Consider the following 26,420-nt stretch of genomic DNA (forward strand, 5'->3'; position numbering starts at 1 on the left):
GCTTGGAGCTGGGTCATAGGTGGGAGCTGTAGCCAGATGGAGGAGGTCACAGAACCACTCAATTATTGAGTAATCATGCATCCAGTCAGTTTCATTGGCATGTTGAGTCCATGCCTCTGATGTCATTGGCATAGGAAACAGGTGACTATTCTGCCCTCACTTAGTCTGTGAGGCCTTAATGTTCATTAAATGCCTCCAAATCTATATATCTTTTTTACAATTACTGAATGTCAGAGATAGAAGGGACCTGGAGATCAGCCAGTTCAAACCCCTCATTTTGTAGATGATGAAAAGAGGCCTCCAAGAGTGGAAATGATTTGCCCTAGCTAGTTAAATGTAGAACTGGGAAATGGTACTTGACCTTCTGGTTCAGTACTCTTTCCATACGGTTTGGAATGATGATAATACTTCAAGGACACTTGTTTCCTCTGTATAGGCGCTGGTTCCATCAGCAGAAACTCCAGTAAGTGTTTATTAAGCACCTACTGTATGCCAGAGCATTCTGCTAAGTGTTGGGGATGCAAGGAAGGGCAAGAGATCTTGATGAGTTCACAATCAAATGGTAAATAGTCTGAGTAACAAAACCAGAAGAAATTCACCCCCCATCAGCCATCCTGGTGCCAGTGGGCAGTTCCAAAGAGGGTAGTCCCAGACATCACACGTGCAGTCTGTCACCGGTTGGGGACAAGGAACCTTCTTAGCTTGGTAGGATTTGAATTCTGCTGGCTTAGCCCGCAGAAATGCACAGTGATGTGACCTTGGAGTGAGATGTTACCTTCCTATCAGTCTTTATAATTGCAAAGCCCATTTCCATATATTATCTCCATTTAACCTTTTAAACTATTCTCTATTGGGTCGCTATGGGGGTGTCCAGTAGATAACATACTTGAAAATACTTCCGAAACTATAAATCTGGATACAAATAAAGACTCCTATTATTAGGTTCCCTAGTAAAGATTTTTTTTCACCCAGGTACACCCATAGCTGGAACCACCCCTTGCAGAGCAAGTGGGAAAGCCAAAACAAAGCTGCCTGACATTCCTGTCGCGGACTTGTTCTCTCATTTCTTGTGGCGTAACTGTTGAAGGAAAAAGTCTGATGTGGCTTCTGTAATTAGCGTATGCGTCTCAGCTCAACACGTTCCCATTACCTAACTCGTGTAATATTTACTAGATGCCTTCAACCTCTCCAGTGCAAGGTAGGGCTGTGTAGTTACTAGAAGGAATTAAGCAAAGAAGAGACACAGTCTTTGGCCATGAGGATATACTGCTGGAGACTGATTCAGATGTAAGAACCGTTCTTCAGCACAGAATATAGTGCTTAGACTTACTTAGCCAGGTAGGGATTGACTTAGGCAGTATTTTTCAGGAATCATTCAGCAAGCATTGGCCAAGCACCTCCCCTGGGCTGGGTGCTAGGGATTGTAAAACCTCTATCTTCAGGTAGCTTGTATATATAGAAGACAAGTATGTGGAGAAGTAGAGACAAAATTCAGGTGCCAGGTCATTTCCAGGGTTAGGGAGACGCCAATAGCCAAGGAAATCAGGAAGGCCTGATGTCGGAAGTGGAGTTTGAGCTGGACTTTGAAGGAAGTGAAGGATTCCAGGAAGTGGAGGTAGGGAAGGAATGCATTCTTGGCATAGAGAACATCCTGTGTAAAGCTACAGCCACCGGAGATGGGTTGCCAGATGTGAAGGTCAGCAAAAAGGCCACTTTGTATCAAGGTTGGAAACCCACGAGTAGACATCTGGGTCCTTGGAATGAAGGCTCGCTTGCCCATCACTGAATGCAAATTAAGTCTGCCTCCACCTGTAATTATGGGTGAACTTGGACTGCAGATCTGTGGAACAAGAAAAATTAGAGTTAGCTGAGTCAGCTACCCTGCAGACAATGAGTGGAAGATTTTCAGCCAGTGGGTAGAGCTGAGGGGCTTGAAATAGTGGTGGGGTATTTTGTGAGTGCAAAGGATGGATACAGGGCAGCCTGATCTCTCATAGCGTTCTAGTGTTATCCCCTGTAGAATGAGCAGCATCTTCATGTTGGGAATGGATGGACATGTTGGCCCCAGGACTGTGCCTTCCAGGTTAATCCTGGTTCCCTTTGACTTTTGTGTCTGCCGAGCCTTGCTGAGACCCGTCGTTAAGTAATCGCGTTGTTGCTTGGATCCTTTGACGGGTGCGTGATTTCCTCTGTGTGTGTGAAATGGGAAACTAAGGCAATGACTCCCGTCTCCACAGAATTGTAAGGTGCTTCATTTTCATGACATCTCAGTAGAAATAAGAGCTGTCATTTGTAAAGTGCTTTACAAATGTTATCTCTTTTATCCTCAGAGCAGTCCTGGGGAAGTCATTTCCCTAGGGCCACATAGCCAGTCTTGGTGGATGACCTAGGCCTAGAACTCAGACTTCCAAGGTCAGTGTTCCTTCCATTATTCCAGTGTCTCAATGTGTCCCATAATCATAGCTAGAAGAGGCCTCAGACCACCTCGTTCAACTCCTCCTTTTACAGATGAAGAAACTGAGGCCCAGGGAATTGAAGTGACTTGGCCAAGGTCAGATGAGGAGTAAAAGTCAAAGGCAGGATTTGAACCCGTGTCTTCTGCCTCGGATGCCAGTGTTCTTCCTACTGCGTCATGCTGCCTACAGGGAGGTTAACCGGTCGGTAGGAACATAGCCAGCATTCACTGTTAACAAGAATGTCATAGGGTCAGAGATTGAGACCTGGAAAAGGACCTTAGAAGCCAGCTGGGCCAACCACCTCATTGGTGTTTTTAATACATGAGGAAACTGAGGTAAAGTGACAGAAATTAATTCAACACTTAGATATTTGAGGACGTTCACTCTGGACTCACTTGGGGTCTGATGATTAGGGGTATCTGTTTATCTTGCTCCTTTGCAACTGGCCATTGGAAAAGTGGGGTGTTAATGGTCTTTGAAGGAGAAGATGTGTTCCTTGCCATCCTGAACACAACTTCCAAGCATCTGTGCTAATGCATACCTGTTTGTTGTTGTTTGTCCTTTGTTCTCAAAGAAGACTACAACATCAGGAAGGTGGTGCCGTGACGTGACGTACAAGTGAATTGGGTTTAAGTGGGGAGGGCTGTGTCAAGTCACCAGCCTGTCTTTCTCCTGTGGAGCCCAGAGCCATCTGGGTCCAGTGGCCGGATACAGATCAGCAAGACTGGAGACGTCCCCCTGATGCATAGCAGTAACACAAAGCCCAAGAGTAGATAAAACAGAGACTTTAAATACCGTCCAGCTCAACATCTTTTTATTTAATCGTGATGAAGACTGGCTAAGGACTGGGCCAGGGCAAGCAGAAACAAAGGTGTTGGATAGAAGCCGTATGGAGCTGTCATGACAACACTTACCAACTGGTTGGATATAGGACGAAGGGGGAGAAGAGCAAAGAGTCGGGAATGATGTGGATGCGGTGAACCCGGAAAGATGGTGGCACCCTTGGCAAAAAAGGAGGTTAGGAAGAGAGATGACTCTTTACTCCAAGGACAGAGCATTTATAGGCTAGCGTCTGTCCCCTGAGGAGCTTATTGTGTTGTAGGTTGGGTTTCATAACTGAATAAGCTGATTTTGAATATTGCCTCTGATACTATCCATTTGACTCTGGTTAAGTCACTCAATCAATCAACCTCAGTTTTCTCATCTGTAAAATGAGGATAATAATAGCCCCAACCTTACTGGGTTGTTGTTAGGGTTGTGAGGTACTCTACATCAAAGGCTTTGCAAACCTCAAGGCACTATCTAGACGATAGCTATGAAGACATCCATGGTATAGAATCCTAGGGTTTAAGGCTGAAAAGAGCGTCTCAGTAGGGATCTGTTCCTTCTGCTTGGTTTTCCAAGGGCAGAATCTGAGACCTACTCTGGGCTCTGTCACATGTCACATCAGTGGTTCCCTGGGTGTTTTATCTTCCTTAGATTGGCTCACCATGTGACCTTTGGCTCAGGCTATCAGTTAAAGATTGTGTAAAAGTTTTGTATCATTCAAGAAAGTGGCAATTGATGGGGGGGGGGGGGGGGGGGGGGGGGGGGGGGGGAGCAGGGCAGATGGGCCAGCAGCATGTGTAGTAGCAGAAAGAGACCAGTTTGAGATTAAAGGTTTGCCAGCAATAAATAGTCTCTGGGCTGCTGCAGGAACATAAGCTGAATTGAAAGCTAGGACGTTCTATACATCTCCTTTGTGTTTTCAGAATGTCTTATAAGCTCCATTCATGTGACATGTTTAACATCTCCCTGAGACTGGCCAGCAGTCATAGATTTAAAAAAAAAAAAAACCAGCCCAGAGGGAGATCTAAGATAGCAAATTTTGTTGTTTTTAAATTTAATGCAATTTTTTTAATTGAACAAAAATTTTATTTTTCCCCTCCCAATTGGAAAAAAAGAAGAAAAAAAAACAAACCCTTGTAACAAACATGCATAATTTAAGAAAAATAAATTCCCACATGTCCAAAAATGTTTAATTTCTCCCTGGATACTGGTACTCTCTGTATTATTCCAGGCTCAGCCTCCCTGGACCTTAGCTCACTTTAGTTATCATTCAGAATTTGTGAGTGATTTCCCTTGAAATTAGTTTGATTTGGAAAGCCAAAAGCCATTGTAAGGCTGGAAATGTTTATGCAAGCTGGTGCTCTCCTCTCGAGTAAAATGGTGAGTTAAAACATTTTATAACATACAAAGAAAAGAGCTCAGATGTGAAGAAGAGATATATTGCCCACTGTAAATGTTGAGAATGTTTGTTCCCGTCCTCAGCTGCTGCCCATCAGTAATTCTGTCCTGGCATCAGTCAGCCTTCTAGCACACAGTGACATTATCTGTGAGGTTTCATCTTTCAAGGGCTCTTGCTCCAGCAAAGGAAGGATTTTATACTTCATCCAATTGCTGCTCACCTAGGAAGTGTTACTGTTCCCTAGAGTGGACTCACTCGCTGCAGGTTCCCCACCCCTGCTAGGAGATTCTGTACATGGCCAATGGTGATAGAGTCTAACTGACTGAATTTCCAAAGGTTTAATTCACCCACCTAAGGTTTCCAGCCAATTAGAAGCAACTGCCAATGGCAGCCAATCAGGAAATCATTTATTAAACACCAGTGCTGGGGACTAGAGATTCAAGCACAAAGAATGAACCAATCCCAACTTTAAGGAGCTTAAATTCTACAGGGGAGGGGGAGGGAGGAGGAAGTAACTTGTGCATGTCCAAGTATATGGAGAGGAATGCCATATGAGAGCAGGGTGGTTAGGGAGAGAGGGTGAATGGGGATGGGGAGGTTTCTTGTAGATGATTCTTAAAGGAAAAGTAGGGTGGATTCTATGAAGTCGATGTGAGGAGGGAGTGTATTTTAGACATGGAGATCAGCCAATGCAAAGGCACAGAGATGGGAGGAACATAGAGGAGCCCAGTTTGGCTGGGAGGGGAGAGGAGTGTATATTCAGGTTAGAAAGATGGATTGGGATCAGACTGTGGAGGTCTTTCAAGGCCAGAGGGTTTCCTGTCTTATTCTAGAGGGGTGACTCTGGAAATTAGTCAGTATGGGGAGGGACATAGTGAGATCTACATTTAAGGAAATCAAGCTGTGTGCAGGGTGGGGTAAGGGGTTAGTGGTTGGAGACAGGGAAGTCAATATTTTGATAATCTAGGCAAGAGCAGATGAAATGGAGCAGTCACTATGTGAGTGCAGAGAAGGGGGCTGATACAAGAGATGTTGGGAAAGTAGAAACAGCAAGATTTAGCAACTGGTTGGACGTATAGAGTGGGGCACAGTGGATAGAAGTCAGAAAAATCTGAATTCAAATCTGGTCTCAGGCACTTACTAGCTATATGACCCTGGGCAAGTCACTTCACCCTGTTTGCGTCAGTTTCCTCATCTGCTAAACAAGCTGAAGAAGGAATTGGCAAACCACTGTGGTCTCTCTGCCAAGAAAACTCCAAATGGGGCTACTAAGAGCCAAACACAACTAAACAACAATGGATAAATAGAATGAGGGAGAGTGAGGACCTGAGACACAGATAGAATAGTGGTGCCCTTGGCGGAAATATGCAAGTTTGGAAGAGGAGGGGGAGGGATGAGATTAGGGAGGAAGGATGATGAGCTTGTTTTGGACAAGTTGAGTTTGAGGTGAGCCCAGGACTTCCAGCAATAATCGCTCAGCTGTAGCTTAATAAGTGAGCTTACTGGCATTAGAAATCTATCCCCTCTGCCCCCTTCATTTAAACATTTTGGTTCTAGACCTGACCTTATATTCTGAGGCCCAAGCCTGGATGGCAACTGAATATTAGGTCAATGGGTGTGCTTACTATCCGCTTTCATCTTGTGCAAAGGTTCTGGTAAGAAGCTATTTTTGGAAAGTATTAATCTCTTTGGAGTCACGGAGCAATGCCACCAGTAGTCAGGCTTTGGATTCTCTGTGGGGAACGTTTTTATTTTAATAGGATGATGGATTTAGAGCTGGAAAGAAACTAATTGTGCTCTGACTAGTGGGTCCCAGATGGAAAAGGGCGTGGCTCCCATTAGTGCCTATGTGACGCAAATGGAACACGCATTCTGCTTAGTCCTGGATTCCAAGGGAGCCCAGTGAATATGAGCAGTCCTTAAGGTAGCCCTGTTTTCTCAGGATCTGAGAGAATTTGTGATGTCTGAGGAGATCCGTAATGAGAGGCAACAGGGTATGTAATCAGCAAGGGTGCTGGACTTGGGAAGGACCTGGGTTGGTGTCCCACCTCAAACACTGGTATGTTACCAGGGGCAGGTTATTTAATCTTTCTGAGCCTCAGTTTTCCCATTGGTAAAGTGGGGATAATGCTACGCCTAACACTGACTAAATAGGACTGTTATAAATATTTAAAATGGACCTAAAGCTTCTCGCAAACTTTAAAGGGCTCCTACATGGCAACCATTACTATCATGATACTATGAGTGGTGGAGCGGATAACCAAGACCTGGGTGTGAAACCTGCCCTGGATAGATAATGACTCCATGACCCCGAGCAAGTGAGTCAGGAAACCTCTCAGTTCTGTGCCCCAAGGCAACTGTAAGTTTAAAAATTGTCAACCAAGTGGTTTAAGGCAAGTTGGTAGAGTTTCTCTGCAGCATTTCTGCAGAGGAAAGAAATCACTGTCCAGTCAAGAAATATACGCTATGGTATAGTAGCTGACAGGCCTTCTCTTTGTTATACCAATGAGGATGAATTTCTCTAATTTATATATAGATATAGATATATGTATTTCTATAATTATTTCCCTTGTCAACCACTTAGCAAATTGCCAAATTTTTGCCAAATGAGAGAAAAAAAGGTAAAATCTCTTTGAAAAGTGAAGAGTATAAACCATTTACTTTGGAAGGCCCTTAGCCATCATCTTGTTCAAGGCCTTCCTCTCACCCCACCCCTACTTTAGAAATGAGGAAGCTGACATTCAGAGGTTCACTTGCTCTTCTAACATCGTTTATTTTTGTCTGATGACTAAGACAGGGAATTGCATAATAAGCAAATATTTTGGGATGAGTGAGTATATATATGAATGAACTGCATGATTTTATGCGGATGGCGTTATTAGTAATTGCGATTTAGTACTGGGTGCCCATGATGGCACATCATGTTGTGAAACCCTGAGTAACCAGTGCCGGCGGACCAGAATCAACGTTCGTACCGTATGATGTATTGACCGTTGTTTATGTGAATGAATGAAGCGCTTAGTCAGCTCTTACTGTGTACTGAGCATTGTAGGTACAGTAAGACACGTCCTTCTCTCAAGGGGCTCCATTCTAATGGGGCAGACAGTGCAAAGGGAAGGTTTCACCGGCACATCAGAAGGAAGGGTCCTGTGGGCCTTAGGGGACAGCCGCAAAGCAGATGACGATGCCTCTTCTTTAATGAGAAAATCTTATCAGTTTCTGATAGTGAACCATTTGACCGTGGGGTCTTTGGACTGATCCTGTTCATACATATATATGTATGTATATATGTATACACACATATATATAAAATACGTAATACATATGTGTTGTATACAATACAATACATACACAATAGCATCAGAGAACCTGGACTCAATTACCTCTCTGGATCTCTGGGACCTCATATTTTAGATTAGTTGATTGGACTTGATGATTCCAAAGTCACTTCCAACTCTCTAACTGTGGTCCTATAAAGGATTTGCTAAAGGTCACATAGGCAATCTGTATTTGAGGTGAGACTTCAACCCAGGTCTTTCTGCTTTGCTGGCCAGCTACAGTGTCAGCATGCTGACCTGAAAACCAAGTACTCTCCTAAAATTCTGTTTCTTCCACTTCCATGTTAGAAGGCGTGCTGGTTATGAACTGTCCGGGCAGAGAAGCCACATAGAATGTCTAATATCTATCTAACATTTCTCCACTCCACAGCTTTCTCTGAATCATCTGTAAAGATCTCGAGTTTCAGACTTTGGATATAAACACAAGCCCAGCAACATTGATATTCTCTCTGATGGGTTGTTTTGATAATGCAGCTCATACGTCAGCCTGCAGCTCTGCTGGAAACCATAGACAAGGTCACAGTGAACATATGTGTATGCCAGTCATTCAGTGAGCATTTATTAAGCACTTATTGTATGCCAGTAGAGGCAGCTATGTGGCTCCGTGGATAGAGAGCCAGACCTAGAGTCAGGAAGACTCCTCTCCCTGATTTCTAATCTAGCCTTAGACACTTTCTAGGTGTGTGACTCTGGTAAATCACGCAACCTGTTTGCCTTAGTTCCCTTATCTGTAAAATAAACTGGAGAAGGAAATGGCAAACCACTCCAGTATCTTTGCCAAGAAAACTCCATGGACAGTGTGGTCCACAAAATCACAAAGAGTAGGGTGCAACTGAAGGGCAAGTCCTGTGCCATGTGTATGCATGAGGAAAGAATGATAATGGGATAATGATCTTAGCAACTCAAATTTACCAGGACTGGCCACTTTGATTAAATTATCCTCCTTAAATTAGCTCGCAGAGAATGAAGTTGTACAAATCTAGTGAAACAGCCCCTGAGGCCAAAATAAGACAAAGTAGACCACTGGTTGGGCCTTACGTAGCACTGGAAAATGATGATTTAATCAACTTTTATTCTAAATGAAGGAAGTGTAAAGGCAGGAAAGTCGGGAAGTACAAAGCAGCCTCTGAGGCCTCAACACTGGCACGTTGACTCTTTAGTAAATGCAGTATGGCAGTCCTGATAGCCTTTTTTGTGGATATAATTGATTGTTGCAATAATTAATGCCTGCCATGCATGACTCTAAGTTTCTAAGGCAAATAATTTACTGTAATTACTAAGGTCAGGTAACATTATTTATTGATTAGATTTCTTTAAAATGTATCCCTTGTGGTAAAAATTTCTTTGGAGCCCAAATACAAAGGATTTAGGCCTTAGCAAAGGAGCAGAGCCCAGGCTTGGTTAAAATCTACCCAATATCACATTCCAAAGAGAGGCCTTTTCGCCGTTCTCCAAAGGTTAGCAAACCCCCTTAGGTCTTTCCCTGTTCAGATCAGATAATAGGCACACACTGGAGGTAGTATCTATCTGTTGCCTCCAGATAGGATTTGGAACATTTCTGACGTGACTTATTATTTATTTCTAAAGTGGCTTATTCATATTGCTGAATTGTAATGATGCTGGGGTTGTATTCATCATCCTAGGCAGAATTAATTATATTTTTTTAAAATCTCCTGGACTCAATCACTATTCCTATCCGAGAACTGTGGGTTTTAGAAAAAACTCCCAGGTGACAGAATGAATAGGAGAGGCAAAACCGTCTTCTCACCTGAGGACGATTTTTCCTGAGAAGTGACTTTTCAGCCTGTTATTCTTTGATCTCCGAGATCAAATAACCATCTCCCTAGGAAAGGTGCTGTATACTATGGATTTAGTTGTGAAAGGAAAGTCACATTTGCTTGAAGAGCTAGAAGTAACTGGAGACACTCTGGAGTATCATAAAATTGGGCTTGAGAATCAGTGGCTTTTTTCTCTCTTTCTGGGTAGAAGAACATCAGTCAATCAACCAAGCATTTATTAAGCACGTATTATATACCTGGCATTATGCTGGGCACCGGAAATACAAAGGCAAAAAGAAACAGTCCCAGTCCTCATCCAAGCAACAAACAGTTATTAAGTGGCTCCTGTATGCCAGGCACCATGCTAAGGGCTAGGTTACAAAGAGAGCCAGAAATCAATATCTGCTGTCGTGGAGCTCAGTCTAATGGGGGAGATAACATGTAACAATTGTACCCAAACAAGTGATACGCAGGACAAATCGACAGAGAAAATGCCCTAGCCTCAAGAGGCTAGATGGGGAGAGGCTTCTTACACAAGACAGTCTTCTTTTGGAGGAGACAACATGGATACCCATGAGTAAATGTATAATCTATAGATGGAACGAGACCCAGAGAATAAAACATAACATAGAAATGTCTGTTGTCTATCAATAAATAAATTCCACCTGCCACCTTTAATGACTTTCAGCTTCTTAGCTGACCTCTCAGTTAAAGGGGAAAGGGAAAGGAGCCCAGGTTTATGTTGAAAGTTGGAAAACTTCTGTGTAATGAGAAGCAGATTGTGTCTAAAAAGATGGGACATTTAATGGGGATTCCTCCTTTTTTGTTTTGCAGCACCTGACATTTACAAGGGAATTCGATTCCGATTCCCTTAGGCATTATAGCTGGGCTGCAGACACCCTGGACAATGTTAACCTTGTCTCGAGCCCCATTCACTCTGGGTAAGTCACCTAAGTGGTTTTTTCTTCCTCGTTAAATGGGGAAAAAAAAAAAAAGCTTTTGTTCCATGACTGTTGTAAATCTAACTTGTCATACTATTTAGGCAAGAGATATGTGTGCTTAAAATGCTTACCAAACTGTTGAAGAAGTTTGCTATGCATTTGAGAACATTGCAAGAATACTATTAATGGTGGGCAGAGTTTTGCAAATAGCTCCCCAGCCGCCATTTTACCCTGTAATATTTTGGAAGGAGGAGTCTACCAACTTGAGTGATTGGTATGAGAGCAGCGAACATTAGCACACTTCCTCCATAGGACACTTCAAATTTACTACTTTGGGGTTGGATTTTCTGAATCCAACTAGAAAAAAATGAAATGCTGAAGAATGTATTAATCTGCTTTGTTGTTCTGTTTGGTGGTTTGCTTTTAATGATGAAAGGGACAATTTCAATGACCTGATTTTGCTTAAATAACTAAAAAGCGCTAGTGTTTTTATTATTTCATCCCTTCTCAAAAAATTAGGGGCCTGAGATTTAACTGAAAATTAATTTTATTCCATCCCTTATAAAATTAATATTCAATTGTGAACCAAAAGCCATTTCTGTTGTCAACTCAGCAAGGATTCCTTACTTGTCTGCTCAATGCTAAACTTGCTTGATTCAAATGCGTGTATGTAAGCAATAACATCAGTGTGTCAAGGATATTCGATCACACTCCATTGATAAATTAGTAGGTAAGTCTTAAAAGATTTCCCTAGTCTCAAAGAGGTCAAGTGATTTGCTCATGATTATACAAGTACTAAGTGTCAGAGGTAAAATTCAAACTCAGATTTTCTGTGGTTCTAGCATTCTGCCCATTACACTAAGCTACTTATCCCAAGCCATTATTTTAAAAATAAATAAATAAAACTGCAAGAAAGCAAAAATGTATACAAACATTATACTAGAATAAAAGCAGTTCAAAGCACATGGTAGGTACTTAATAAATACTCGATTGATTGGTTGAGGAGTTGGATAGATCTGAGGATGAGAGAAGGCTGGAGCGGTAGCCGGGGGCAGTGGAAAGGGGACTTCTGGTTTGAATCTTGGCCTTGCTATTTATTAGCTGTACCCTTGGCTAATTCGCTTCCCTTCCATAGGCCTCATTTTCATGCCGGAAGGAGCACTGGAGTCAGAGAACCTAGGTTCAAATCCCGCTTCTTATGCTTTGTACCTGCATGACCTTGGGCAAGTCACATTCCCTACACCTCGATTTTCCATTTTTAAAATGAACTGGCCGTTTTGGCCCTGTGTTGATGATTCTGTGACCAGGCTCAGTGGAGCCCATTCATTTACACCAATGAAAACATGGGTCCACCAATGGGCCAAAGATGGATCCAACGTGGGATCCTTGAAAGGCAAAAGGTCTTTCCAGTTAAGTGGCTTCAGTTCCATTTAACGAGGGCCTTCTCTGTGTAGAGCACTATGGCAAGTGCTTGGGGAGATGCAGAATTTAGCCAAGACATGGTGCCTGCCCTCAGGAAGCTTCTAGTCTAGTGGGGGGTAGGACACACACACATATACTTACAACTGCAATACAAAATGAAATGTGAAGACTGCATAAGGAAGCCGTGAATGGAGGTTGGGGTGATCAGTGGTGACCTCATTGCCATGTAGAGAAATCAGAGTATGGTCTTTCCCATCCATGTGAATAGAAATCTTTTGTTGTTATTTTCAGTCATTTCTCACTCTCCGTGACTCCAGGTTGGGTTTTCTCAGCAAAGATATTGGAGTGGTTTGCCATTTCCCTCTCTAGTTCATTTTAGAGATGAGGAAACTGAAGCAAACAGGGTGAAGTGACTTACCCAGGGTCACACAGCCAGTGTCTGAGGCCGGATTTGAACTCAGAGAGAGGGAGTCTTCCTGACTCCAGCCTTGTCCCTGTGATTCACTAGCTGCCTTATAGAAACCTTTACTGGCAAAAATTGAGTGGCTTTATCAGTTAAGCAAAGTAAGAGTGATTTTTATAGATAACAGAAGCTAAATGTGACCATTGACTTTGAAATGAACACTTAGGTGGTTTCATTTGATTTTATTTGTTTTGTTTTTAATAAAAAGACATATGATTTTATTGGGACAGATAACTCCCATTGAGGAAACTCCCTCTATCCACAGTCTCAGAAAGTCTAGAGGCCCGGGGGTCTAAGATCCTCTCAAAGGTCCTGCAGAGGCAGGATATTACACTGAGTGCGTTTGCCTGCTCAGTAAAGACCCTCCACTCTATGATGACCCCTTGATGTCTCATCCTGCCATGGGGAGTTAAAAGTTATCCCATCAGGGCCCAACCTCTGACTAGCTTACCGAGCTGGGTCTCCGACAGCCTGGAACTCTCTCATCTCAAGACCAATCTAGCTCAGTTGAAAGGGAATCTTCACCAGAAGGCTGCCTCTCATGAGATGCCTTATTTAAAAAAAAGCAACAAGCAGTTGACAGGCTGCTGTTTAAATTGGTGAAGACAGTGCTTCCACAGCAGAAATCATGGATGTTTTCAATCATTCAACAAGTATCTGCCAGGCTAACATTTATATAGTGCTCTGAAGTTTGTAAAGCACTTTACAGATATCCCACTTTCCTTACAACAACGCTGGGAGGTAGGTGCTGTTATTATCCATGTTTTACTGATGAGGAAACTGAGGCAGGCAGAGAGAGGTTACTTGTCAAGGGTGATAGAAGACAGGATCCCAGCTCGCACTGTTCCTCACAACCCCCAATACTCTCCCTCAGCCTTTTTCTTCCCTTCTTGCTCCACCCGAGGTATTTCCTACCCTCCCGTAGCTTCTTCAAACCCTAACTTCTGCCCGGGTTTCTCACAATCACAAGCTCTTTAGATGCTGTCCCTCCCTCACTGCTGTAGGTTATGGCGCCCACTGGAAACAGCCCTGTTTAAATGCCAGCCCTGATTCTTAGTACGAGTGAGTACCTAAGTACCTTGGACAAGTCACTTAACATAATGTGTCTGGATCTCAGACTCCTTCTCTGTCAAGGGAGGGCATTGGAGCACATGGTCTCTGAAGTCCCTCCCAGCTCTACAACTTCTTCCTCTCTATCAACATTTTTCCTTTAATTCCCCACACCATCATTTACTCTACCATGAAGCCACAGCCAATAATTTGGAGCTGGGAGATGTCCTCTTCTCACTGTCTGGGGACCAAATGGATTCCCAGCTCTCCCAGACTGGAATTCTCTATGCCTTTTCCCATAGAAACACGGCCTGTGGTGAAAAGGTTGTGTGGTACCAGTCCTAGAACAGAGAGATAGCCTCAGGCAGGTAGGTGGTGCAGTGGATAGAGCGCCAGTCCTGGAATCAGGAAGACTCATCTTCATGAGTTCCAATCTTGCCTCAGACGCTTACTAGTTGCATGGTCCCGGACAAGTCACTTAACCCTGTTTGTCTCTCATCCGTGAAGTGAGCTGGAGAAGGAAATGGCAATGGCAAACCACTGCAGTATCTCTGCCAAGCAAACCCCAAAAGGGATCCTAAGGAGACTGAAATGAATGAACAACGTGAATAGAGTGCCGTTGCACTTGGACTCATGAAGACTTGAGTTTGAATTCTGTCTCTGACATTTGTGATTTATATATGGCCGCAGGAAATTCACTTTAACCTCTGAGACTCTGTTTCCTCCTCTGTAAAAAGAAGATAATAATAGTTCCCATAGTATTTGCCCGACTTGTGTGTTTAAGTCTCTTTAGCAACTTTGACATGCCTTTTCTATACATGCCAGCTATTATTAATATCCCGTGAGACACTGTGCCTCTGGGGAAATGCCTTCAGAGCCCTAAGCCAAGGCACGGATGAGCTTTTGAAACTCAGTCCTGGCCTAGTAAATCAAGGACTGCTTGCTTTTTCCATGTAGAAAAAGAAAGGAGAGGAATTGAGTGAGGATTCATCTTCCCTGTGGATAGAGCTGAGAGCAGAGCCCTTGGTACAGGGAATTCTTATAAATGCGGGCCGAAGCGCCACATCGCGCTCTGTATTTCATGCTGAACCAGCCTCAGCTCTACTCTGCAGCTTGTTTATGGCTCCTTTTGAAGGCAGTCGACCTGCATAGGCACACAGAAGGAAGAAGTCTGCCTTCACATCTAAATGCAAGTAGTGTAAGAGGAAGCTCCCAAACTTAGAATGTTCAGGAAAGATGTTCTGAAATTCAGTGAAAATCATTGGAAAATTTACATCGGCTATCCAGGAAGTATGTGTTTGAACTCGGCCCGCAGAGACCTTGCTGTTTTATCTTTCTGATGGCTACTTTTTTCCTTTGCTCATTGACATTTTATGTTGCTCGCTTCTAATGATCTTATATTAATTTTCCCATTTGCTTTCTAAATTATTTTGCAGCTGTTCCTCTCCACTTCCCCAGTATGATTCAAGGTGATAACTGTGTCCTTTATGTGAAATCATCCTCCGTTATTTTCTTTTGAATCAATGTGCCCTCTTTTCCCCACAGTTCAATGTGTAGATGTCTGTAGTACACCAGCGTTTGTCCATGTGCTGTCTTTAAAACTAGACCCATTCACTCGTTAGTGAAACTTTAGGTTTGTTTTTTTCCAAACTTGTGCTGTGCTTGACATTCACATTGACATTCCCATGCCCCGAAACAACATGTGCTAATTAATTAACCCTTCAATTCCCATGCACCAGATTTTCTTGGGAACAAAATAATTTGTAAGAAATGTGGATAGTGGGGATGAATCACTCTTGTTCCAAAATGCTGCCAAACCAAAGTTCACGTGTCCCTCTCAGCTTGAGGATAATCGGGGGCATATGCCAATCAACAATGATGAAACTGGAAACCTCAGAATACTAGATGGCATTTGATGAGCTCCAACAATGCACAGGGTGCTTGGAAAGAGCGCAGAGACTACCCCATTTTCACTTTCAAATCATCTTATGAATGATTTTTTTCTTATCTTTTGGTTCAGGTGCTCTCTTCAGCTGGGGATTTAATATATATTAACATATAATATGTTAAGATGATAAATCATTATTTTCTTTATTATTATAAATCTCCAATTCATATGTAAGTATGTAATAATATAAATAAAATAACTGGCAATATAATAATTTACATAGTTATAGTAATAAATACTACACCTGTGCCTTTACATGGATCTGTTCAATGAGTGCTCTTCTAGGCAGGTTGCTTGTTATCAGTTGTGAGAACAGTGCTGACCTCCTGCATGGTGCTAAGGTATTCCATAAACACGCTCTCTGAGCCAGTCTGGAGATCTGAGATGTCTCATGTCAGGAGGCTTAGGCCTCACAAGGGCAAACACGAATCCTTCAGTGGAAACATTAGCCTGTTGGAGTAGGAGGCAGTAAGACAAGAGTCTTGCAGGATCAGGCTGTTATTAGCCCAAAGCTGTTTGCTAACTCATGCCTGTTTGCTAATCTTTCTCAATCACAACCTGATTTTACCAGTAAATACTGAGAGTTTGAGCAAAGGATTTTGAATCCCTTTTTAAATTCTGCTGTTCGAAACATTTAAGAGAGATCCAAGCTTCAGAGCAGGAAGGGACCTTCAGGGAATGTCTCATTTAACAAATGAGGAAACTGAAGCTCGGAGAGGGATCCTTAAGATCATAGCTAATCCACCTCCTTGCTTTACAGATGAGATAATCGAGGCCCAGGGAGGTTATAAGTGACTTACCTAAGGCCTCACAGCTAGTAAGTAGCCATAGTGGAATAGCTCAGAGCTGGTGTTCTTTGTTCTAAATCTAATAGTTTTTAGCTGTTTAAAAAAAAAATTACCTTCTCCCCTTTTGTGCATTTATAAGGACATACCTATGCTTACATGTCCACTCCCTAGTAGAGAGCCTTTTTTATTCAAAGGAGTGGAAGTTGACAGAAATGAGAATCAATCCAAAGAAATCAAAAGGAGTTTTTAAGAGGCTGTAGTACAAGTTGGAAACATTTTTTAAATGGAAAAAAAAATGGACTAGATTCCATCCTCTGAAAATATTTTAGCTATTTGAACAATTCTCTAATTAGCCATCATTAGCACCAGCCCTATACCTTCTAATGGGCCTGCGCCAGCTCGGTCAGTTCTGCATGCTGATTGGAATGCAAAGCGGTGTTTCTGTTCTCCCCTTCCTGGCTTGCACCCTGTGCGTGTTGGGATCATTCATTGCTTTGTAGAGGCTTTGACAACGTAGAAGAGAGGACCTTGTCCTCTGGCACTAACCAGGGGTCGGAGGGAGGGAGATTTTGCCCTGTACACAAGACCCAGTGTCAAATTCCAAAGTCCCGTTAATACCCCCGACTTTGCATTGGAACTTCTGGGAGCACTGTTTACCTCACTCCTTAGGTGACTGTGTCTGCAGAAATAACATTTATTTAACCTCATGTAGTTGACATGAGGTTGGATGAGAAGGAATTATAGTATTTGGAGAAATGTTCCAAATTTTAAAGTTGCTGTTACAGTTTCTGAAGGCTTTCAAATGGGCAATATTGGATCATTAGGAAACCTTTCTCAACCCAAATTTACACTCTTAGGTTTGAATACCTTCAGAGAGAAAATGCTTTCATAATGCTACTGCTTATTTAATGATTTGCTATTATTAACAAACTCTACCTTGTTGTTAAGATAATAATAATAATAATAATACTAATAATAACCTATATGTTGTTTGAGCATTAGCATGCATATATTAAATTTAAGAGCAACCCCCTACCCCCTTTAAAAAAAGAGTCAGTTTATGAATGAGCCTTTAAGGAGAGAGTATATTTCCTGTTCTTCATTCTTTTTTTACTTTCACATTTGATGTGGTAAATGAGCATCTTCCTTTTCTGACTTTGCTGACCTCTGATCCTTCCCTGCAGGTTCCTGGTGAGTTTCATGGTGGATGCCCGAGGGGGCTCCATGAGAGGAAGCCGCCATCATGGGATGAGAATCATTATTCCACCACGCAAGTGCACAGCACCCACTCGCATCACTTGCCGACTGGTAAAGAGACATAAGCTGGCCAACCCACCCCCCATGGTGGAAGGAGAGGGATTAGCCAGTAGACTGGTAGAAATGGGGCCTGCGGGGGCACAATTCTTAGGGTGAGTCATTTCATCGCTCTCCTTTCTGCCACTCACACCCCATCTTTGATTTTATTTACCCTTGTGAACTGAAGTAGTTAACAATTAGAAGTACTTAGTTTGAGCATCTCAACTGAGAGCGCCATGCCCTGTAATGCTGTAGGCCAAAAAAGCCGACCTTGTAACGGTGAGAAAGCAAGCTAGCCTATTGCTTCTGTAACGCCTTTTGCCAAAGCTTTTTACTAACTTCCAAGTGCATCCCTCCTCCGCCCAGGACGTGTTTAAAGACACCAAAGAGAGCTGAAGAGGTTCCATATGAAGGGAAGACAAACAAAGCAGCTTGAGTTACTGCCATTCCAGCCCTGGTTAGGCGGCTGGGCAGAGTGGAAATACCCAGGTTGCATTTTTAGGAGATTAAAAATTGGGGGAAGCAGCCCGCTCTGATGTGGTCATGCCAAATATCTACCGACACTCTCCATCCTCGGAAGTGGCACCCAGGTGCCGAGCAGGCAGGTTCTATCGGGACTAGCAGGCTGTTCACAATTTCCCCTTCTCCTTTCTCTTCTTGCTGCATGGATGTTATTCAGTAAACTGCACCTTCCCTCCAATCCTCCCCCTGTAAACGAGGGTGAGAGCTTGGTTAGCCGAATCCTGCAGCTTGGGCCTCAAGGAACAAAATTTATTGGGTAGGCGATTTATAGACAAGATACAAGAATGTCTACAATTTTTTTTTTCTTAATTTCGATTTTCGTCACACCCATGATTTTTATTTTTTTTTTTTTTGGTTTTGGTTTTGATTTTTTCCAAAGCTTTCAGTCGATGTGTGTCACTGAAAGACAAAACCATAGTGGCTTGACTTCCCTTCTAGCTCGACGCCCCCTCCTCTGCTTTCCCGGGCATGTGGAATTCACCGCAAGCATCCGCTCTCATAATTTCTGTGCTTTTGTAATTTTTGGTTTTGAATTTGAACTGTTTCAACTGCATCGTCTACATTTCCGCACACAGTGATGAGTCTTTAATTTCAGCCCTATGATGGAGAAGGTATTTGCAGGCTTTGAATCAACATTTAACACAAATGATTAAAAAAAAAAATTTGTTGCTTGTTGTGTTTTTCTCCCCCCAAAATGGGCTCAGCAGGGGGCATGATATATCTCTTCTGGGGTGGCCAAAGTAAGGAAATACTAATAATAAGTGATTTTTAATACAAGTTGAGAAACAGATTTTAAAACTAAATAGATGTCAGTTAGACCAGTCCAAAACATGATTTTAAAATGCAGTTATCTAATCACTGCAGAGTTTAAAGGGGGCGGGGAAGGGTTCTTTTTAAGCAAAAAAAAAAATTTTACTTGCTTTGGCAGTTTGCATGAAAAAAAATCTGTTCAGGAACACCATGCTTGGCTTTACTGTTGGTCAAAGACCCTGGTTCAATACCTTCTCTCTAGGTCTTGTTAATTTTCATACAGGAAACTGTGGGGCTCCTGAATTTTTAAAGACAGTATCTGACATATTAACCTGCAAAGATTGTATCTCACTTTCTAAGATGTTGAGATTATGTCCAGCCAGAGGCCTGTGGGAAAACTGGAAAATCCCTCCAGAGCCTGTGGAATTTTGGACATTGTTCTGCACATTCCTATGCAATTATCAATCAAATACTTCCTGGCCCCATTAGGAGAAATGATCTTATTTGCAAATCTACACTCATAGAAAGACTGGGGTTAGTCTTACCAAAATTGGGGGGGGGGGGGGGAATTCTGCCTAAAAAAAAACAAAACAAAACAAAACAAAACAAAACAAAACAAAACAAAACAAAACAATTACTGGATTTGACTTAAATGTTTCTCCGAGGGCTGCTTTGATAATAGATAGAAGCTATTAAGTTTGAGAGCGCTGGGCTTAGAGTCTGGAAGACCTGAGTTTAAGTCCTTTCTCAGACCTGCTGTGTGACCCAGGGCATGTTATTTAAACTCTCCAACCTGAGTTTCTTCATCTGTAAAAGGAGAGAATGTTTTCGTGACCTCTAAGGTCTTTTTCAGCCCTACATCAATAATCCTAATGTTAGCAGGAGAGAGAAGGTACAACTGCAGGAAGAGGGCGCCATAGTTGGCGTCAGAGGACCCGAATTCAAAACTCAGCGCTGCCACTTACTGCCCCAATGACTTTGGGCAGGTCACCTCCCCTTGACACATCTTCTTTCTCCACCTTGTAAAATGAGAGGTTGGATTATATGGTTTTTAAAGCCCCTTCCAGGTCATAATCCTATTATGGCTGGTCCTCTGTTATTACTGGATTTCTATCAACTGCTGCCCTTTTTTACATCCTTACCACTGTAGCCCGTCTCTTCTACTGTTGTATTCTACAAATCAGTTATGAAAAGAGGCGAAGCTATGTACAACCTCTGTAGGCAAATAATGATACTGTCTGTTTAAATGGTCTTAAAGCTGCATAATCCAGCTACATGAGTTGCCTATGATTACAGTTCATTTATTTTCACTTGGCCCTTTTTGGTGCTTGTCCTACTTTTAAAATTGGATTAAATGCTTTTTCTTTTTTTATGTTGCTGGACTGGCACCTGGAATGAGCAGTCATTACCACTCTCCTGGTCACAGTCAGATGTGCACGGACATGATCACCAAACCACTATGGTGGACCTTCTAAACAACTCAGTACATTTTTGGAAAGAACAGATGTCACACTGCAGCGTGTGTGTATGTGTGAGAATTAGAGAATGAAGCCGCTTCCTCCCATATCACATACTAAAATCAAAACAATGTCCTGCAGCCCGGCACCGGTCACAAAGCTCGGAAGAGCTGATAGCGTGAGCAGGTGTTGGGTTGGGACTATTTTTTTTTTTTTTCGAGAAACAAGATCATAAATATTAGCATATTAGTGTCAGGAATATTTTTAAATAAATAATCCTCTTAAATGACTGTGTCCTTTGAAGGTCTTGACACTCTGAATAATTTCATGGGTGAAAAAACGGGCCAGTCTCTCTCCGCTGTGGCTTGTTTCCACAGCTTTCTCTATTCACATTCCAAAATACATTTATCCAGGATGGCATGTTGTCCAGCTTTGAACGCGCTTTTTTTCTTAGCAAATGAGTCTGTGGCTTGGGCAGCTTTGAGATCATTCTTGACCACAGTGGCACCTTTAATTTTCAAAAGGATAGAGTAATGAGAGATTCTTTTTTTTTTTTTTTAAGGAGAGAGAAAAGTTCACTGTAAATATGGTTTGATATCCAAATAATGTAGATTCTTTCTTCCCCTCCCTTAGCCCAGTCATAGTGGAAATTCCTCACTTTGGATCAATGAGAGGGAAGGAAAGAGAACTCATTGTTCTCCGGAGTGAAAATGGGGAAACTTGGAAAGAGCATCAGTTTGACAGCAAAAATGAAGATTTAACTGAGTTGCTTAATGGCATGGATGAAGGTAAATATGATGGATCTCCGTATTTGTGAGAGTCTGTGGTCAGCAAGACACCAGAATTGTGTACATGAGTAAGAGAAGATGAATTTGAATTCTGGTGTTTCCCTCTTAAGCCAAAACCCAGTTTCCCAAGAGGCTTATGAGCTGATAGTTGTAATCAAGTGAACAGTCATTCACTAAGCACCTCCTATGTGCCAGGAACTGTGCTAAGTGCTCAGGATACAAAGAAAGACCAAAATACAGTCTCTGTCCTCAAGAAGCTCACCATCTAATAGAGTTAAAGCATCTTGACTGGGAGACAGGAAGACCCCAATTCGAATATTGCTTCACACACTTACTAGCTGTGTGACCCTGGGCTGGTCTCTTCACTTCTCAGTCTTCATTTCCTACCCGTAAAAGAGTGATAATAATACTGCACAGGATTGTTGTGAAGGTCAAATGAGATAACGTTCACAAAATGCTTTGCTATAGAGATGCTAGCTACCATTATTGTTATTATTCCAATACATGAATATGTTGGTGATTCTTTCTACTGAATGTGAGCTGTTTTTCTTTAGGTAAACCTATGTCTCTTAACTAGGACCAAAAAGGTTTCTCTGATTGGATAAAAAAGGGGAAATGACATTTTTAGGAAGAGGCTTTCACAATCTGATGCCTAATTACATGAGTCCATCCCACCCCTAACTACCACTGCTGTATCCCCCTACTTTTCTCCAGCAGTGTTCTTGTCTAAGGTCCACGCTGGTCACTCAAGACCTTTGGGACAGCTCCCAATATCCCGAATCTTCCATCTCTTGTCTTTTTGACCCTCTGAGATGTGTATTGGAGTGTAGCTGTTAACGTTTACTTTCAGAGTGCATAGAGTGCTAGCCTTGGAGCCAGTAAGACCAGCCTCTGATACGTGCTGGCTGTGGGCTCCTGGGCGCATGTCCCCAGACAAGTCTTTAAGACGATGAGCTGTAAAGAAGGTGCCACCTACGCTGGTAGCAGGAGTTTGCATACCTTAAAATGAAATCACAAGGACCAATCCCTGTCTCCCTTTCATTAAGCATTTATTAAGCACCATTAGCATACCAGGCTCTGAGAATAGAAAGACAAACTAGAAAGAAGCTCTGCCTTCAAGGAGCTTACATTCTGTAAGGGGATGTAACATATCCATAGAGAATTAAATAGAAAACATATACAAAGTGATTTGGGAGGGGGCAAGATGGCGTTCCCGAAGGAAGTGATGTGTGATCTGAGCTTTGAGAAAAGGGAAGGCACAGGTGAGAACGGTGTGTATTCCAGGTGAGGAGAGTATGTATCCCAGGCCTCATACAGAGGATGTCAGGCAGGCCAGTTCTAGCTGTGACATTGAATCCATGAAGGACTGTGATGGGCAGTAAGCCTGGAAAGGTAGATTAGAACCAAGTGGTGATTGGTTGCAAAGCTAAACCAAGGAGTAGGTGCTTTACTCAAAAGGCAGTAAGGAGCTCTAGAACTTCTTGGTCAAACTAGGGCTTTAGAAATGTCCATTGGGTAGCGGAAATGAAAGATGTCTCCTTTGGTTGCCTGATACAACCCAGACAACTGGGGCAGTTTTCCTCAGAAAACTTGTGAGCCAAATGGTTTTGATAAAAGGGGTGCTTCCATCAGGGTCCTCCTGAGAATGAGGACAAATTGGATAAAGCCCAGATTGGATAACAAATTTGAATCATTCTAAAAAAGTCTGGCTTGCTCTCTGATTTATCCCATCTTGTTAAAAACCCGGTACTGCATTTCCAGTAGTAAATTAGCATAACAAAGGTTTCAGAAGGTGCATAGATGATTTATTTAGTGAAGTAATTAGAAAGTAATTTAGACAGGTCAGAGGATGGGTTGAAGGAACTGGGGATGTTTAAGCCTAGAGACAAGAAGACTTGGGAGGGACATGATTGCTACCGTCAAGTAACTGAATGGCTGTTGTGTGAAAGAAGGATTTGACTTGCTCTGCTTGGCCCCAGAGGGCAGATTCCTAGGGAGCGATACCCTAGGCCACTTTGGGCTTCCTTGCCAAGAGAGCCATCCCAGTGGGGAAGGGGCAGGTGCCCCCTCCTCGGTGGTGTTGAAACCCAGGCTGGATGACCGTGTGTTGGGAATGTCCAACAGAGAATCTTAGTTCAGGTTGGTTGGACTCAATGCCCACTGTGGTCCCTTCCAACTCTGATATTCTGAGAGACGTGTGTCATTAGAAAGAAAACGAATTTAAAGGGAAGATAATAACCCATCAACTTCCAGATTTTATTGTGTCTCTATCCCTCACCCTCCCGATAGCATATCCATCTTAAATGGCATACACTTTCCAAAATCTTTTCTGCTCCAGTGTTTCCATAGCTTTGCTTTAAAACAAATAAAACTCTTGCTTTTCTAATGTTCTAACTGCACAGTGTCCTAATAAGAAGTTTAAAAAAATCCCACCTTAAAATAGTTAATATGTAGAGGTGGTAATCAGTGTCATTGGGGTAGCTGATATTTGTGCCACATTCAGGAAACCTTTTGGAAGCGCAAATGTGTCATGAGCAGGTAGTGCACTCGTCTCTCAGGATAAACTTCACTATAGACACTAGCAACCTGGTTGTACCTGCCAGATTGAACACAGCCACAATGATAAGGCCCTCTGGCCTGCATTCTACCCAGGTTATCTTGAAATAGTAGAGACTTTATCTTGCTTACATTTTTAAAGAACAGACTGAACCCTGATTCCTTCTTAGAAAATTAAAAGGAAACACAAACACTTCTAGGTTCCAGGTGCCAAAGGACAGGTGGGTCTCATGGCAACAGTGAAGATAGATGGACGTCCAATCAAAACGTAGTTGTGGGTTTCGGGTGTCACCTTTGAGTTGGGGGCAGGGAGAAGTGGAGAGAGATATCTACTACCCTGGTTACCATCCGCCTTCCTCCCCTTTTATCTTGGTTTTCTACTTCCTTCACTCGTTTCAGCCATTATAATGCCTTTGAAAGAGAGACCAAATGAGAATGCATTCAGTTTTGTTTCTGATTTGTAGCTCTAAAAATAATAACCTCCATCTATCTCTTTCTTTCCTTCTCTCTTTGTTTCTCTCTTTCTTTCTTCCTTCTTTCCTTGTCTCCCTCCTTCTCTCTTTTTCTTCCTCCTTCCTTCCCCTCCATCCTTTTTTCCTTCCTTCCTTCCTCCTTTCCTTCCTCCCATCCTTTATTTCTAAGGGGAAAGACCTTGAGGCCATCTGGTCCAACACATACCTGAGAAAGAGTTCAATTCCATAAAGCTCCTATTTAGTAATGTGCTGTGCTGTCCACTAGGAGTGGGCATAGAGACTTGTGACTTTATTGGTAAATGCATCTCCCAGATGCCAACTCTCCCTCTTTCAAGGCAGATTAGCACCTTCTCTGCAGCTTAGAATCTTGGGGAGCTGTGGGGAGCCTTGAGAGGTTCAGTGACTTGTCTAGGGTCACCCAGCCAGGATGCCCCAGGGCAGGACTTGAACCTAGGTCTTCCTAGCTCTCAGGCCCTCTCTTTATCCTCTGTTCCACTGAATCTCAACCCAACTCCCATTTCTCTGGCCTTGTAAAGTTAATCAAGTGCTTTGTAATGAGGATGCGACAGTTAAGTAGAGAATGCAGAAACAGAAGATTGGAACGATGTTTGGCGATTTACACATTAGTCATAGAATGTTGGGACTAGAAGGGACCTTAGTGAACACCCATCTGCCTCATTTTACAGATTCAGTTCAATTCAGAAACATTTATCAAGCACCTACTGTGTGTTGGGTACCATGCTAAGTTCCAGGCAAAAGAAAAATAAAACAAAAAGCAATCTAAGTTGTCAGGACTAGGATGAAATCCCTCCTGTGGGAAGGCCTTCCCCAGCACTCAGCTCCTAAGAGTGCCTTCACTTTTGAGATTACCTTCCATGTGGATTGTACGTATCTGATGAGAATATAATTATTTGCATCTTGTCTCCTAGTTGGAACACGAGCTTCTTGAGAGCAGGGCATGGTTTTGTCTTTCTTTGCATCACCAGTGATTAAAAAGCACAGTGCCAGGCGTGTGGTAGGCGCTTAATAAATACTTATTGACCAACTGACTGATTGCCTGGCTCATAAAGGGGACAGCTTGGACGCCAGGATGGTTATATGCAAGATGCGTGCAGAGCAGATGTTAGACACCATTAGACAGGGTAGCTCTGGATCAAAATGGAAAATACAGAAAAACTTTAGGAGTTAAAATAACAACTGACATGTTTCTAGGGTTTAAAGTCTTCAAAGCACTTTACATGCCTAATCTCTTGCAAATGAGAATATACAGATTAGGTTTCCTTTACCTTTGCTTCCCAGGTAGGGAACCAATTCCTTCTGGGGAACCTTAACAGATGCAAAAGTTTAAAGACCGTTCTAGTCCACCATCAGCACATTGTTGAGCATTTTGGTTCAGAAGATTGTAAACTCCTTGAGGGCAGGGACTACCTTCTGCCTCTTTTTGTTTTTCTGAAGCTTAGCACAGTGCCTGGCACATAGTAGGTGCTTCATAAATGCTTATTGAATGAAACAGTAATCCTTTTCAAGGCATATATTTTGTTTAATCATCAGTTACTAACCGAAGGATTCAGGTATTTCCCATCTTGGCTACAAAGACTATGATACTCAGCCAAGAAAGGACCTCCAAAGTTACGCCATCTACAGGACTTTAAGAAATGTAGGATTTCATCATCCTTTTGTGGACCTTCTGTGTAATACAGATGTATTGACAAGAGTCCTGGATTTTAGAGTTTGATGGAGTCTAGGGATGACTCTGCTACTTGCTGCTGCCTGGATGATCCTGGCTTCTTTGGGTCTCAGTTCCTGCATCTGTAAAGTGGAAATTGTAGCCTGCTTTACCTGTCTCACAGAGCTGTAAGGAAAAGCTTTTGTACACCTAAAAGTGCCGGTGCAGGGGGAGGGAGCAACCTCATTGGACTTGTTGCTTAAATCTTGGCCCCACCGCTTGCTAGCTGAGCTATGTGACTTTGGGAAAATTGCAAGAATTTATTAAGTACTTACTGTATACCCATTCCTAGTCACATAAAGACAAAGAACGAAAAGCAGCCTCCACCAGAAAGGGGCTTGTTACCTTCTAACAGGGGAGACGATAAATTTCACAGAATAAAGATGAAAAGAATAAAAGGTAGCTAAATAAAAAAAAATAGGTCACCAGCAGCTTGGGGCA

The 26,420-nt window shown here is 42.5% G+C and overlaps 1 protein-coding gene across 9 annotated transcripts in view; it reads left to right on the forward strand.

Moving 5' to 3' along the window:
• The window catches only part of ANK3 (ankyrin 3), a 568,906-nt gene that overhangs the window by 479,199 nt on the left and 63,287 nt on the right, over window positions 1-26,420 (forward strand). For all 9 annotated transcript variants that reach the window (XM_027840586.1, XM_027840580.1, XM_027840579.1 and 6 more), the window contains 3 exons: window positions 10,634-10,740; window positions 17,596-17,820; window positions 21,070-21,224. In XM_027840586.1, the coding sequence (XP_027696387.1) occupies window positions 10,634-10,740; window positions 17,596-17,820; window positions 21,070-21,224 (487 nt within the window). The remainder of the gene's footprint in view (window positions 1-10,633; window positions 10,741-17,595; window positions 17,821-21,069; window positions 21,225-26,420) is intronic.

The sequence above is a fragment of the Vombatus ursinus genome, unplaced genomic scaffold, assembly GCF_900497805.2.
Source record: "Vombatus ursinus unplaced genomic scaffold, bare-nosed wombat genome assembly UNPS02014847.1, whole genome shotgun sequence".
NCBI classification, from domain to species: Eukaryota; Metazoa; Chordata; class Mammalia; order Diprotodontia; family Vombatidae; genus Vombatus; species Vombatus ursinus.